At 49.9% G+C, this 15,841-nt stretch overlaps 1 protein-coding gene across 1 annotated transcript in view; it reads right to left on the bottom strand.

Moving 5' to 3' along the window:
• Positions 1-10,637: 10,637 nt before the first annotated feature.
• SIAH3 (siah E3 ubiquitin protein ligase family member 3) overlaps positions 10,638-15,841 on the bottom strand; it is a 72,615-nt gene continuing 67,411 nt past the window's right edge. Inside the window, exon 2 of the mRNA XM_082602040.1 lies at positions 10,638-11,384. Coding sequence (XP_082458166.1) covers positions 10,713-11,384 — 672 coding nt within the window. The 3' untranslated portion in view covers positions 10,638-10,712. The remainder of the gene's footprint in view (positions 11,385-15,841) is intronic.

Below are 15,841 nucleotides of genomic sequence, written 5' to 3'. Positions count from 1 at the left end.
CACTCATTCATTCATGTATTGTCTGAGACTACTTCCACACCACAATGGCAGAATTAAATAGTTGCCGTAGAGGGCATATAGTCTGCAAAACCTAAAATATTTATTATCTGGCCAGCCCCTGTCCTAGCAGATAGAATGGGCTGGAGTCCTGGACATTATTTACAAGTTCTTCAGGGACAATGTCAAGTTCTTCTTCCTCCATGAAGCATTTTTTAAAATCATATAAGCTTCCATCAAGTTCCTCTTCAAACCATGCCAGTTAAAGTCTTTTTTTTTAAGTTTATTTATTTTATTTCATTTTTGGCTGCATCAAGTCTTTGTTGCTGCACGTGGGCCCTCTCTAGTTGTGGCGAGCGTGGGCTACTCTTTGTTGTGGTACGCGGGCTTTTCACTGCGGTGGCTTCTCTTGTTGCGGAGCACGGGCTCTAGAGCGCAGGCTCAGTAGTTGTGGCACACGGGCTTAGTTGCTCCGTGGCATGTGGGATCTTCCTGGACCAGGGCTCGAACCCGTGTCCCCTGCATTGGCAGGCGGATTCTCAACCACTGTGCCACCAGGGAAGCCCCAGTTAAAGTCTTAATAATTTCATTAGCTCTTTATTATCTAAGGCTGTGTGTTTCTACTCGTCTAGGCATGAAGAGCCTGTTTGCTCTAGAACTATCTTTTTAGGAATATCAGTGTAAGCATAGAGACAGTGACTCCTTCTAGAACAAATTTATTTACATTACTGGGTAGTAAAAAATAGAGGTATTCCTTCCTCAGAGAGATTTGCTTATATTCCAGAGTAATAAAAATAATCTCTCTCTCCAGAAAGGAGGATGGGCAGTTTTGCTAGCAACCCCGTATAAGATCAGAGTCTCCTGATCTCAGAGTTCCTCTCCCTAATGCATCCCCACTCTGTGCACAGTCAACACCTATTCATTGTTCTTTTGGAACTGGGGCTCAGGGAACCTGGACTAAAATGTTCTTCTCACTGTCAACAGTAAATCATCTAAATCCATTTGGGCTCATTGTCTCCTTCTGGCTAAATCTATGGATGCATGTAATCCAACCCAACCACTGCTACTGGGCTGCTGCTTAGGAACTGCTGGACCATTTGAGAGTTGCTTGAGGCACATTTAAATGCATTTATTTTGGCTCCTTGAGTCCACTAAGACGTTCCTGAGGGCAGGGACCAGACATTCTTTTCCCTTTGTATCCTCCAGCAAGCCCAACATACATAGGCATTCAGTAATATTTTGTTGCTTAGGTTGAAGGCACTCCTACATCCTGTCCTAAAGCACTCTTCTTAATGGCACATGAAGACTTGTGACTATTTCTAAACTGCCATGGCTTCCCTGTGCCCAAACGCCCCTGAGACTCTGGGATCTCAAGCCATCCTGGGCTTGTTAAGAAGCAGAGGCAAGGGCTTCCCTGGTGGCGCAGTGGTTGGGAGTCCGCCTGCCGATGCAGGGGACACAGGTTCGTGCCCCGGTCCGGAAAGATCCCACATGCCGCGGAGCGGCTGGGCCCGTGAGCCATGGCCGCTGAGCCTGTGCGTCCGGAGCCTGTGCTCCGCAATGGGAGAGGCCACAACAGTGAGAGGCCCGCGTACCGCAAAAAAAAAAAAAAAAAGAAGCAGAGGCGAGTTCGAGCCCACCAGAGCCCACCCAGAGAACAGCCCACCATGGATGCGGCAGCGGGACCTAGGGAATACCGCTCCACCAGCCCTGTGGCCGGAGAGAATTGGCCATACACTCGGCTCCCCCGATTAGAGGCAGAATTAGCAAGATGGGGACACGCCCCCTGAGGGCCTACTGTGGCTAGTAACCTGCACCCACAATGAAACAAATGCACTTTAGGGACTCTTTCCTCCTAGGTTTAACAGATTTAGCAATATTTTATTTACTAAGCAGGCTTATCCTCCGCCCTCTCCCCTCTAGAGCCCATTCCCCAACTGAGCCTCACCCTCAGGATGTGGCCACATCACTAAACCAGCCCCAGTGACCGTGGTTTTCCTGATTCTCTTGTTTCACAGAGCACCTTTCCCGGGTGGGTGAAGATGCAGGTCCGAATGTTGAGGGGATGGACCCAGAGTTTCAGGAGACCTTCCTTGAGTTTTGCTGACCGACCGCGACCTTCTGTCATTGTTTGCAGGAAGCAGGACCACAAGGTAGGTGGTGGGCTCACCTTCTGAATGATCTGGAAGCTTTTCTGTTGCAGGAAGGGCGACCCCTTCCCGGGCCTGAGAGTGGGCTCTTGTCAAACACTAGGAAATGGATTGTCCGAGAAGACACACGTGCTGATAAAGCAAAAGATTTTATTGGGAAGGGGCACCCGAGCGGAGAGCGGCAGGGTAAGGCAGCCCAGGAGAACGGCTCTCCACGTGGCTTGCAGTCTCAGGTTTTATGGTAATGGTGTTAGTTTCCTGGTCGTCTCTGGCCAATCATCTTGCTTGGCCCGTAGCTGGTCTGACTCAGGGTCCTTCCTGGTGGCGCATGCGTCTCTCAGCCAAGATGGATCCAGCGTGACGGTTTCTGGGAGGTTGGCAGGGCATGTTGTCTCCTCCCTCCTCCTTTCGGCCCCTCCCGAATTCTCCCTGTTAGTTTTCCTCGGCAGCACTGCATTCTTCATCGCAACCTCCGGATAAGGTCCTTCAAGCGGTTATCACTGTGCCTGGCCAAGGCGGGCGGTTTCCGTCAACGATTCCCTAACATTTCGATGTATTGGGGTGCTTGATTTCCTGTTTGATTGTGTTTTGTTTTTTAACTCTGTAATTGCCAGAATTATGTGTCAAGTCAGATGTAAAAATCAAGAAACGTCTATCTCTGTGTATTAACAAAAGCTGATTTGGAACCTGGGAAGAGGCAGAGAGAAGGGAAGATTGAATTACCTCATGGATGGGTGGTAATCCATGCCCCCAACTTTATCCTTAATAGATGCTTTTCCCAATGGCCCCCTTACAGAGGGTGTACAGAGTTTATCTTGTCTACCTCTAGGCTAGTAAGAAACTAGTTCAGTGATTTCCTTTTCTCTCGCCCCATAGGCAAGGCTTACATGGGGCTTAGCTCTGAGCGGCTGCCAAAAGTGGCCTGATAATTCACATCCCCCACAGAGGGCCCTGAAATGGTGACCCCTGTTCAGGCATCCTGGGGAGATTTGCAGGATAAATAAATGCCTCCCTGGGGATTTGCAAGGTATCTCCCTGTCAGGTCTGGGGGCAGAGATTTAAATATGAATTACCATCCCAACCTGGCAGGGATTTACAAGATAAGCCCCCTTCTGTGCTCCTGGGGAAGATTTACACAGTCCCTTCGTCAGCACCAGGCTGCCAGGATTGTCACTGCGTGACACGCAGCACTGAGGACCCTTCCACGCTGGCTTCCGTCTGCCAGCCCTGGTCACGGCTCCGGCATCCTGCCTGCCCAGCCTTCTCTCACTCCTCTGTACCTACCATCTCTGCCCCCAAATGACAGGAGAATAGAGTTCCCTCTGCCACTCGGTTACAGGGAACTCCTACCCAATTGCCCTCTGCTCTCCTTTTTGGTCTCCATTTAAGTGTTTCCTGCTTCTCCATCTGAAGGTAACTGTGATTGCTTCCCGTCACCTCCTTTCCTGCCTTCCTTCCTCCCGCAGAAAGACCGGCTCTCTTCTTCAGGTGGCTTTATCTGCTCCTTTATTGTCTCCTGTGGCCCCTGTTAGCACCAGTGTGCTCAGTTCTGGATTTGAGAATCTAATCCTCAGCCACATACCTCCAGCAGAATCCTCTGGGGGAGAATGTTAAATCAGAACCCTGGGTTCCACTCTGGACCTCCTGAAGGAAAATCTCTGGTTTCTAGGGCCCAGAAATCAAGTTCTGTTGAGCATTCTTAAGCACACTCAAGTCTGAGAACTAACCTTGCATCCCCGAGTGGGTTCGGGACTGGGCCTCCCTCCCCGGCTGACTTTCCGATGGGTGAGTTTCCCCCTTCTTTCAGTGGAGTGTCTCTCTGGCACTCAGCAACCTTACTGTGCGTCTCTGAGTGTATTTTTAGGGCAAGGGCAAGTGTTTGGGACACCATGGTGTGCAGAACTGTCTCAAGAAAGGCCGTGGCCTGAAAAGTAACCTGGCTCATGAATATTCATGGTGGCCCTGTGGTCAGTTTTGATCTCTCAGATCAATTCCAGGCGCTTTCTATAAACCTTTGTGAGAGCAGAAAACAGGTTCTGGGACTAAGAACGGAGGGAAGAAGATAGAGGTTAAGACGACTTGACAGGCAATAGGATTAAAACTCTTGCTCAATCCTGATCTTGCGAGTAACTAACAGTGGCCTGAAACTAAAGAATTAAACCATGAAGGCTCCCTTGACAACTGATCTGATAGGCCCAGAAGTAAATTTCAGGGACACTGTTGTCAGGCAGAGGCAGGGGAGAGCTGAGATAAGGGGGCACTGGGAGGAAGGGGGTGGGCAGTGAAGGCCGGCGAGGGAGGCTTTGGTCTCTCTTCTCAGGGTAGCACCAGATGCTGAAATAGTACTGAGGGCAGATTAGCTGCCACAGGGTTTATTCACCTTCAGCCGTACTTTCTCCCTTACATCCAATTATGACTTTAAAATGGAGGCAAAAATGAAAAGGGGAGGAAGATAATGAAACATGAGTCAAACGTGGCAGCTGGTGAATTTCTGATCATTGCACTGCTGGGTATAGCGTTTCATTTCTATTCCCTCACGTCGCACAGTAGCCTACGGAGAGAAAAAACATCCCAACAACAACAAACAACTCCAAAGCCTCGAGGAAACAATATCAAATGCAATTTAATGACATTTTTCATGGGAGACAGAGTAGAGAGAAAGTAGAATTCTAAATCTGCTGCTGTTTCTTGTCTTTAACGTCATAAGAAAGCCTAGAAAATTATATATACATCAGTTCAGATCGAGTAAAGTGATTCTCGATTTCCTTTCTCTGTCTCATCTCAATACCCTAAAAAAAGGTTAAAAAGGGGAGGGGAGTGTTTATAGTACAGTACTCAAGGTGAAATATTTTCATACAATATTGGAAAACACAAACCCTAACCCATGTAGGTAACCCATGTGATCATCTGATTTGGGGGAAACCAAGTCAACGCTTATCTACGACAGATTTCTTGGATCTCTTTTCAGTGAAGTTTTCCTTGGCTGGCCATTCTCCAGGTTAACACACTAGAGAGCTCACCAATTCTTAAAGGAAATCTTCAGAACAAATAATTTGAAGGTCTAACAATCTACTAGGAGACTCTACTCTTGATGCTATTTGTAGCTGAACTTTAATCGAAGCATAATTCTTTGAAGTCCAGTCCACAATCCCTTCCCCTTCCACCAGAAATTGCATCCAAGTGGGGGCTTCAACAAGCCTCACTTCTTTCACTTACGTTGAAGCCACTGGGATCAGAGTAACGGATTCACCATTGACCTTGGAGATTCTGCCTGCTACAGGGCACTCAGCCTGGAGTTCCTTGTGACTTTTATCCTAGTGGGAACCATACCCTTAATGTGGAAAGAGTATTGGTCTGGGTAGGCTACGGATTGTGAACAGGCTCCTTGTTGGGTTGCAGTGAAGTAGCCAGATTAGCGCTAGGCTCTGTTCTTCATGTAACATCCCCTGATCTGTCCCCGTTTTTGTCCTTCAGCTTTGGGGATGTGAGGGTCCTATTTCTGTGGTCATGCATTTTATGTGATGTTTGCAGCTACTGCCCACTGTGTCATTCTCAGATGTTGGATATTTCCAATCTCTAACTGCAAAGTAAAATATTTCTTTAGGTTTGGGTCTATGTACAGAGGTAAGAAAAATGACTTATAAGAACAAGCAATGGGAGATTCCAATTTTGTAGAGTTTGGTCTTACTTTTGGGATTGGGATTGCAATAGGTTGGTTTTGTGGGACCATAATTTTTCCATGAAAGTCATCAGATAGAACTTCCCACACTAACAGCAATAGGGAAGGATCTGGAATAGGGCAGGGAGTGCCCTTGAAGTTGCTTAGAGGCCTCAGACTCCCTTCTCCGGAACAATTTGTGTTTTCCTGAAAATTTGCTATTTGGCTAGGTTGGCTGTTATCTCTGTCCCTGTCAGTGTGGCCACCAGGCTCTTGTTTCTCCTTCCAAAGTCCCCTCTCCCCACCCTGCCATGTGCATCAGAACTGTCCAGGCAGTGGTGTGCTGGTAAATGTTTTCACAGCTAGTTCTCCAAGTGGGAAACACCCTGGCTTATAGCATTGACAATTTCCATGGGGTAAACACTGCCACCGTGGCCAGTTTCAAGCTGTTACCATGATGTCACCAAACATGGGGTTGGTAGCGCATCATTATATAGTATGTTCACCACACACATATGATCAAGGTAAATAACCTTGAGAGCATAGAAAATAAAAGAGTAGTGAAATAATTAGGAAGTGATGAGTTTTGAGTATTTATTACCTTCTTTTTAATAGAACTTATTTAATTGTAAATTTATATAATTTAATTTTTAATAGTGGCTGTGCTTAACAGTTTGTAAAATTCCTAAAAAATTTAACAACTGTTACACAAGCCAGCTCTAGCACACCGTTCTGTCTTCATCTGGGAAAAGAGGGAGAAAGGGAAGAAATGAAAGGGCGCATTTAATACAACTCTACTAAAAGGTCTCTGTGCCATTCAGAATTTATGACTGGTCCTTCTGAGCCTTGGGTCCATGAATTTCTAGAAATGACATAGTTGGTATTGGTCTGAAGCCTAGACTTTGGAGCAAGACACACTGAATTCCAGACCCAGCTGTACCATTTGCTACTGTGTGACCTTAAAATTGTCTAACCCCTCTTAGCTTAAGTTTCTTCATGGGTGAAATAATAGTACCCGCTTCATAAGGTTGTTATGGGGATTAAATGAGATAATATGCTCCACGTACTTAGCTCACTAGGTTACATAGTAAATCCTCAATAAGTGGTAGCCATGAGTACTATTATTACTGTTAGCCTGATCCGTTTCTTAAAGGTCCACAATAGCCACAGGTAGTGATGGGGTCTATCCCAGCTGCAAGTACATGGTGAGAAGGATGATTAAAGGCAATCTTCTTTGCGTGGCCTGACTTCCATTCTGCAGGCTCAGCCTCAAGGGCAGGAGTGACCTTCTCTTCACACCTCCTGCCTCAAGGTCAAATGCTGGTAACTCATTTCTTGCTGTCAAGGGCTGCTGTCTTCCTAGGGCTACTTTTTTTTAAATTGTAATTTGTATTGGGGTCTAGTTGATGTACAGTGTTGTGTAGGTGTTCAGCAGAGTGAATCTGTTATACGTATACATATATCCACTCTTTTTTAAGATTCTTTTCACATATATCCCTAGGCCTGCTTTTTAAATGCAAATACAGTTGGCCCTGTGCATCTGTGGGTTTCGATTGTACTATGGCATTTTGTATAAGGAACTCGAGCATCCGTGGATTTTGGTATCTAGGGGTGGGGGTGGGGGGCGTATCAAGGACCCAATGCCCTGCAGATAGAGAGGGCTGACTGTACTCCTTAGAGGGTGGGTACCAAGTCAGCACCTGGGTGTGCATGAGGCAGTCAGATCCCAGGGCTCTGTGTTGAGCGGACTCCTGGGAATCTAAAAATGAGGAACCTGCAGTGGGCGATGTGATATAGGAAGGGGCCTGAGGCCACTGAAGACCCTACTCCTTGGTTCCCCTGCCCCCCCACCCCTCCCCCTGCTTCCAGGTTGACCAGTTCTTAGAGCTGAGATGCCTCTAAAAACAAAGCTACTTCAGACTCTCCCTGCTCCCCGAACCAAGACCCAGTGGACCCTTGGGACCCCAGTCCACTGATGAGGTGGGAACATGCTGACTACTCTGTGTTCGTCTTCCTCTGGCAAGAACACCAAGTTTGCAGTCGGTGGGCCAGGTTCAAGCTGTGGTCCCAACCACTTGGTGTGTGACTTTGGGAAGGTCATTTCATGTCTCTGCACTTCTGTTTTTTTAGTATATTGAGGATGCTGATGAGGATTCGCCTGAGATTCAAATGAGGGAACCCTCTGTGACTGTAAAGCTCAATACAGCACACTTTGTTGGTACCATTTTCTAATCCCTGTTCATTGTTTCTAGTTTGCTCCTTTTTCCTTCAATTCTTCACACATGGCTGTAGAGAGGAAGGGCTTCTTGGGAGCACCATAGATGGATGAAAGTAACACACCTCTACCCTTTAATCTAAAGGCTTCTAGCAACCAAACATATCTGTTCCTACCTGGGATCACTTATTCATAATACAGTCCCGTGTACACTACTAATAACCTGAAGGTATTCTCAGTTAGGCTCTCCTAGCTTGGCACCACAGGAAGGCAGAGGTGGTGTCTGCACGAGACCTAAGGCCCTGTGGGTGGTAATTATACTCTTAACGAGGTTTGGTTCGTTTGTTTATCTGGGGCACCTGTGACGCTACACAAATGTTTTCTAAGTGGTGGAGAATCAGGAACCATGGAAGGAATGCAGCTTCTGGAGGCATCGGACTTACAGCCAAGGGGGTCTTAGGTTCTGGGGAAGGGCCTGGGGGTAAAGTAAGGAGCCAGTCTCTCCTCACATGGACCAACCAGCCTCAGCTTGTTGCCAGGCCGGCGGTACGGTTCTAGGCGGGGAATGCTGGTGCCCTGTGGGATGTTCTGACAGCACTAAGGGAAAGGAGCTTACAACTCTTGGGACTGCGCACCTGGCGTTTGCCTCAATCAGTGACACAATGTTTACTGGTCTCCTTAGGGCTCCTAGAGAACAAAACCTCAGATCCCAGGCCCCAGCGGTTACTGTATAACTAGAGGGGGCTGCATTCCGAGCTCCTCTATCAACTGACCCTGCCCTTTCAGAGCTGGAGCTGCGGGATTACCCAGTTGTTGGGGGAAGGGTGTTGTGTCTCTGGATCAATTATTTTTGGCAGAGAAGAGATTGCTGATGGCCAGTCAGGGCAAAAGCTGCCCGAAACTAAATCCTCACTGGGAGGCCTGCCAGGACCTAGCCGAGACGGCCAGGGGAGGGAACGGGACCGAGAACAACGTCTGCTTGGCGAAAGGTCCACTGGTGAGCGTCGTGTGGGGTTTGGGGGCCCCATGCAGCCGCTGCAACCAGGGATTGGCCGAGGGGAGAACAAAAATGACCAAAAGGAGGGGGAGGAGGGCGTACCGGGAAGGCTGACAGGTGTTCAGCTTCCGTCAGAAGAGACAGAGTCGACCGGACATGCTTACTTTCTTCAAAACCACGAGAGACTTCCACAAGGAGAGGCTGGCAAGTTGTTCTGACAGCCGAATAAGGGAAGGCCCTCCACCTGGAGGCAGTATGGATTTTCGTGGCCTCTTCATACTGCACGGGGCGCTGGATGCATACTGACCAGTGATAGCGTGTGTGTGCCGAATGGGGCCCTCGGAGCGTTTTAGAAGTAAGGGAAGGAAAGAGGACCCTCTCAGGTGTCTGCGTGATGGGCACAGCCCTTCAGGTCAGAGGACCTGGTTGCAGCCTTCAAGTTCCTTGTGTTTGATGCCGAATCGTGGTTCTGCTTATGAGTTGTCAAGAGCACAGAGGGCTCTTTGCCTGATACAAAAGTGCTCTGGGCTTCCCCGGTGGCGCAGTGGTTGAGAGTCCGCCTGCCGATGCAGCGGACACGGGTTCGTGCCCCGGTCCGGGAAGATCCCACATGCCGTGGAGTGGCTGGGCCCGTGAGCCACGGCCGCTGAGCCTGCGCATCCGGAGCCTGTGCTCCGCAACGGGAGAGGCCGCAGCGGAGAGAGACCCGCGTACCGCAAAAAAAACCCCACAACAACAGTGCTCCAGCCCAGGGAAAGGATTGAGGGATTTTATAACTTGATAATAAAGCTCTCTCAGGAGAGAACGCCCTCCCAGAGGTGGGAGATTCATTTTATCCTTCGGTTTTTCGGCTGCTTCTCTCCCCCTGCATCTTGCCCATCCTTTTCTATGACTTGCTCAACAGAAGGCAAAGAGATTTTCAAGAAAGCACCAAACCCTTGAGGCCTTTGATTTCGGAGCAGGAAAAGATGGCCCGGGCTGAGAGCAAGCTCATAACAGCCTGCCAAAAGAGGATTCAACCTCTGCCTGTTACCCCCAGCCCCGGGATCAATCCAGAGGACACATGGCGTGGTGGTGCCTCCAGCCCGGCGACCTGGCCTTCGGAGGAGACGCCATCTCCTTGTGTCCAGGCAGCGTGGCCCTGAGGTTCCTGGGAAGGTGGCAGACTTGCGTCTGGTTGGTCTGAAATACATACCTCCGAGCTGGCCAGGTCCCGTTCCCTAATCTGCTGTCGGCATGCATTTCAGAGTTAGCTCACTCTGAAATAGATTAAAAAGAGAAGGAAGAAATGATTTGGATGCTAAGTCTCCTTTCAACCCCAAGAGTCTGCTTTGTGACCTTGGTGACTTTTGCTCAATTTAGAAGCAGTGGAGAAGGGAATTGCAAGGAGAAGGTGGTGAGAAATCACCATTCTGACTGAATCCGATTAAAAGTGTTCTATAAAACGATACCAACAAATCAGGACAAACCTCACACCCAGATCTTGAATCACAAGATGTTTACGTAATATAATGCCCATGGCAGACGAATACCAAATACCACAAAGTACCTGAGACAAAAAAGGAAAGGAAGGAAGGAGAGAAGGAGGGAAAAGAATAGAAAGGAGCCTGGAGTCCTGGCCTTCGGAGATCCAAGGGCCCAGGCAGAGTTCCTCGGGGAACGGGTGGCTGCACGTGACCGTCCGGGGCCCCTGCTTCACATCGCAGCTTCCGAGGAGCAGACCTCCGTCGCCGCAGTGATGGCAATCCCGATGGCGAGGCTGCCGTTGTCGGAGAAGAGCTGGGCCAGCGACGTGTTGAGGACGAGGCAGTCCCCGTCAGTGATCACCGAGTCCACGCACTCCAGCACAGACCGGGGGGTGGCCTCCCACTTGAGACGCCGGTGGTTTCTGCTGAGCTCCAGGCGGTAGGTGAAGCAGTCGGCCTGGGTGGGGGTCCCGATGAGCAGCATGGTGGCGAAGAACTGCGGGTGCCCTGCGTGCCTCTCCTGTTTCCTGAGCACCAGCAGAAAGTGGTGGCCGAGGCAGGAGTGCATGATGATCCAGTCGGCCGGTGCCGGGAGGTGCATGTCCGTGGCCAGGAAGACGATCTCGGATCCCTGGAGGATGTCCACCCTGTGCACCTGCCGCAGGTGGGGCACCACCACCTCCAGGTGGCCTTCCCACTGGCAGGAGAACAAGGGGCAGGTGCAGGGCGTCACCTGGGCAGCGTGTAGCCCCGCCTCCTGGTGCGGGGGGTGGTGAGGGCGGGCGTGGTGGCGGAGGTGGGGCTGGCGGGCGTGGTGGCGGAGGACTGGGGGGAGGAGGTGAGGGGGGAAGCTGCCAGGCTCCGGGGCGCTCTGGGTGACGGCGCGTCGGCCGGACACATACTGTAGGCGAAAGAGAAGAACGTTAGTGGCGGTGAGATCAGTCTCTCAGCCTGGCTGAGACTCCCCAGGTGTTCAGAATGTGGAAAGCAGACTGTCCCGTACCGGTAGAGAAAGCTCTATTTCTTAAAAAAATGAGACCTGCCAGACTGTTTTCCAAAAGGGCAGCACCATTCTACATCCCCATCAGCCATTTAAGAGAGTTCCAGTTTCTCCACATCCTTGCCAACACTTGTTATTATCTGTTTTGACATATTTTAATGAGACAGAATTCATTGTTTTGAATGTTTTGCCAGATTTAGATGCTGAGGTCTTCTCCAAGTCATTTCATTTCAGTATAGAATGTCAATTTACCCAATCGGAAATAGAAGCTCCTTCAAGAGATTCCTCCTGCAAGAAGAGATTTTCCAAATGTATTAGTATATTTAAAAAAGAAAACAGAGCTTCCCTGGTGGTGCAGTGGTTGAGAGTCCGCCTGCCGATGCAGGGGACACGGGTTCGTGCTCTGGTCCGGGAAGATCCCACATGCCGTGGAGCGGCTGGGCCCGTGAGCCATGGCCGCTGAGCCTGCGCGTCTGGAGCCTGTGCTCCGCAATGTGAGAGGCCACAGCAGTGAGAGGCCCACGTACCGCAAACAAAACAAAACAAAACTTTAAAACAATGAGGGACATGGTGGATGCCTTGGGTGGTTGAGATTCTGAAAACTCATCCAAGAAAATGCAATATTTATGCCTTTCTGATTCTTCAATTAGGTACTCAGGCAATTTTCCCCTTCAAATAACTTGCACTGATGGTCATTAGTCATAAAGAAGAAAGAAATCAATGCTTTTCTGCTTTTTTGGTACTGTTGATATTTTTGTGCAGGGACTGGAAGTCAATGGATTTTTTTCCCTCTCTTTTATCATTACTATTATTTTTAGAACAAAATTTTGGTAAATACCTATTTGTCCTTCCAGTGCTGCCAGGGGTTGTGCTATACACGGTGCCCTTCTGGGTAGTAAGGCAACCATGGGACCCCGAGCTGATTGTGTGCAGCTGGACCACGGTCCGCAGGGAGGGAGCCTGAGCTATGACTCCTGGGACTTTTCCCCACCAGGCACACTTCTGTCCTGCTTTAGGCTCACCGTTCCAGAACAACTGGCCAGGGGCTCACCACTAGGCAGCTTCCACCCTGAGACTCTCTTGACCTTTTGTTCTTCACGACAGTGTGCCCACCAATGCCCTCAAGACATCAGGAGCTGTGACAACACTTTCTGATCGGGTATCAGTAAGCATTTACTGAGCACCTGCCATGACCAGACCCTAGAGATATAGCTGTGAGCAAAATAAACACTGCGTTTCTCGGTGTAGGTGGTACCGACATTAGTACGTATCTAATTAATTATGGTTTTGAAAAGGATCCTGCCTGGCATGAGGACTGTGATTCCTGTTTTTCAGTTGAAGAAGCAGGCTTCAGTAGTAACATGCCCAAGGTTACAAAGCTGGGAAGTGAAAGATGGGATTCATTTTCACGCCTCACGACTCTGAACACAGCAACTGCCCTCCCCTCAGTAATCCCACCTCCAGCTCCCTCCCCCATTCTTCGAGGTTTTTTTCTTTAATTAGTCTGTGGGATCTGGGCTGTGCAGGGGAGGTGGCCGGTCTGCAGGGTGCTCCAGGCATGAGGCGTTCACGTGATAGCCTTCTCTGGGCTGCCCTCAGTTTCACTCTCCAAGCCCCTCTGGACTTCGGGTGCCTTTGGGCACTTGCCTCGCTTCGGTTCCTTCCCAGCATGTAGAGGACCAGGGTGATGGGTGATGGTCTGTCTTTCATACTCATCACTGTTGCGGCCAGTCTCTATCTCCCCGGGCTCAGAGAGTGGCTGAGAGTGGAGGCCTGGCGAGCTTCCCTTTCTTTAGAGCACCCAGACACACATACACACACACTGGGGGCCCGACTAGCTCTGTTCTGGAGTTGTTCACCCCCGCTCTCTCCCCCGCCTGGAGCCCAGCCGACCTGGAGGGTGAGCTACAGGGCCCTTCCAGTAGCTCCTGCGTGGCAGCTACTGGGCAGCCTGTCGTCACCCATCCTGCACACCCGCCAAGCCACCTGTCCCAAGGGGGACAGTGTCTTCCCCTTGATGGAAAGGCTGTGTTCCAGAATCCTGCTAGTGATGGGTCTGACTCAGCCTTTAGTGTTAAATATGGGGAAGGGAATTAACTAGTATGTAGCATCTACTAAGTGTTAGGCGCTGTGGAAAGTAGATTTTTTTTGTGTCATTATTTTATTTAATTTCTCACAGAAAAGATCAATTTTCTTACTTTTTAAAAAAGTTAAATCTGGCTTAGTTCCTACCTGCTTGCTGGTGGCTGATATCAATTAGTCAACGGGTGAAGGAGGGGGGCCAATTCCTAGGATCCCTTGGGATTGTACAAGTAGCCCAGGCTCATACACTCCACCAGCCAGATGCAAGGACCCCTCCCAGGTCCTCCCAACAGGCCCGGCAGAAGATCAGCCTCTTCTGTTTCGCTCAAGAGGACCTGGTGTTGGCTTCTCATGGAAAGCCCCAAATGCTGTCCCCTCTCCCAGCCTCTGAGAAGCCCCCCACCCTCATTTAGGTCACAGCAGTCATGAGAGAAACATGTTATGTGTGTCTTCTAGATGAAGAAACGGACACAGAGAGGTTGAGTCACTTGCCCAGGGTCGCACAGCTTATAAGGGGTGCAGATGGGAATGGAGCCCAGATCAGTTAAAGGTGATATAGATCATAGCCTGGGAAGATCACCAGCCGGATGTTGGCCAACTTTGGTCTGTTCCACCGTTTACTTGTCCAGTAGCCTTGATTAAGTCAGTTGCCCCATCAGCAAAATATTTACTTCATAGGGTTGTTAGGGGAATCAAGTGAAACAGTGCCTGTCAAACAGCTTTACTAACCACATCAAGTATTACATCAGTATGGCATTTCCATTTGGATACGGTTTGGGATGAAGCGTTTCGGTGGCCTTCCCCCTCAGCCCATGGCTGCCTGCCTTGGTCCTGGTCAGCTGACCCTCACACCTGGGCAGCACTCTGGGCTGAACACAGGCCACCAGAAGGGTCTGGAGACCCCAACATAGCACTTGGCTGGGGCCTCCTGTCCAATGCCGATGCATGATGACGGAATATCCTGAAATTCCCATCTCAGAAATGGCCTCTGGGCTATTCTCTGCCCTTCTGCAGATCCATCTTCCATCTTCTCCATCCTGTTCTGTGCAGCTAGTATCAGAGATGTGAAATCAAAGTAAGGAGGGCCTGAGGAAGAAACACCTCGACCTCCCTTTCTTCCCCGACTCCAATCTCCTGCCAGTGCTTCCCATTGGCTAAACGCAGTCAGAGACATAGCAGACACAGCAGAAGGAAGCCCAGGAGGTGTACTCAGCGAGGGTCAAGCCCCCGTTGGAAATGGCCCTTCACCACTGAGGAGCACGTGTGAAGAGGGAATACCCACCTGTATGCAAATGTCTCAGTTCCCTCCTTTGTGATGTTAGCTGATCCGACCAGTCTGGGCCTCCTAGGCTGAGCTTTGATGAGGCTGACAGGGGCGAGGCAAGGAGGGCTAATATATGCCCACAATCATTAAGCCGTTCGACAAGAATGGATACACCAGCTGACACGTGCACCGCCTCAGCACAGGCTGAGAATACTGAGCAGAGTACGATCCCAGTTCCTGTCTCAGTAGCTCACTGTGATTAGTATAATATGACACAATGCAAAAATGCAGGACCGGAGGGGCTCTGAGTGTGCCAAGTGGGGGCCATAGCTATTCTAGTCAGTGCCAAGTGCTATTTACCCTGGGCGAAGCAGGAAGGGCGATGCTCTAACAAAGTAGGCAGAAGGTTTGCTGATGGGGTGAATAACAGGTTCCAAGGAGCTGGATCTGAAAGACCATGGGATTTCTAAGAAATGAAAAGTTCCAAGTGGCTGTCACTAGAGGCTCTGCCAGAGATGGTGAGGAGGAGGGCTGGAGAGCAGTCGGACCGTATTGCCAAAGTCTTGGCACGGAGATGACACCCAACACTCAGGGGCCATCCGTAGGAGGGCCCAAGGGACACAGCTTCACACTTTAGGGAGCCCCTGCGGGCAGCATGATGGCCCAAGCCCACCAGCAGAACCGGTTCCAGCTGTCACTCAGGATGGGGCAACAGTGAGTCCTGGCACTTGTCCAACCCCTGGACCCTAGGCTTGGTCATTCCACCCAGACTCTCCCCTTGCTTCCCTTTGGCCTCGTCTTCCACTGGCCTTTCCGTTGTTTAATTGCTGCAGGGTAACGGAGCAGCCAGTGGTATAATCCAAAGTGACTGAAGTGAATGACTATGCAAATAAAGCGAGACATTATAAACTCACGTAGAGCCCTGCGCTTGCTGTGCCCTGAGAAGGCGCTAAGAATAAACACAGCCTTAATTCTCCATTTCTTCCTGCTCTATCTTCTGATGCAAAATATG

Source organism: Mesoplodon mirus, assembly GCF_964341445.2.
Source record: "Mesoplodon mirus genome assembly, chromosome: 17".
NCBI lineage: Eukaryota > Metazoa > Chordata > Mammalia > Artiodactyla > Ziphiidae > Mesoplodon > Mesoplodon mirus.
The sequence above is the reverse complement of the archived record's forward strand: the minus strand, read 5'-3'. Positions and strand labels throughout refer to the sequence as shown.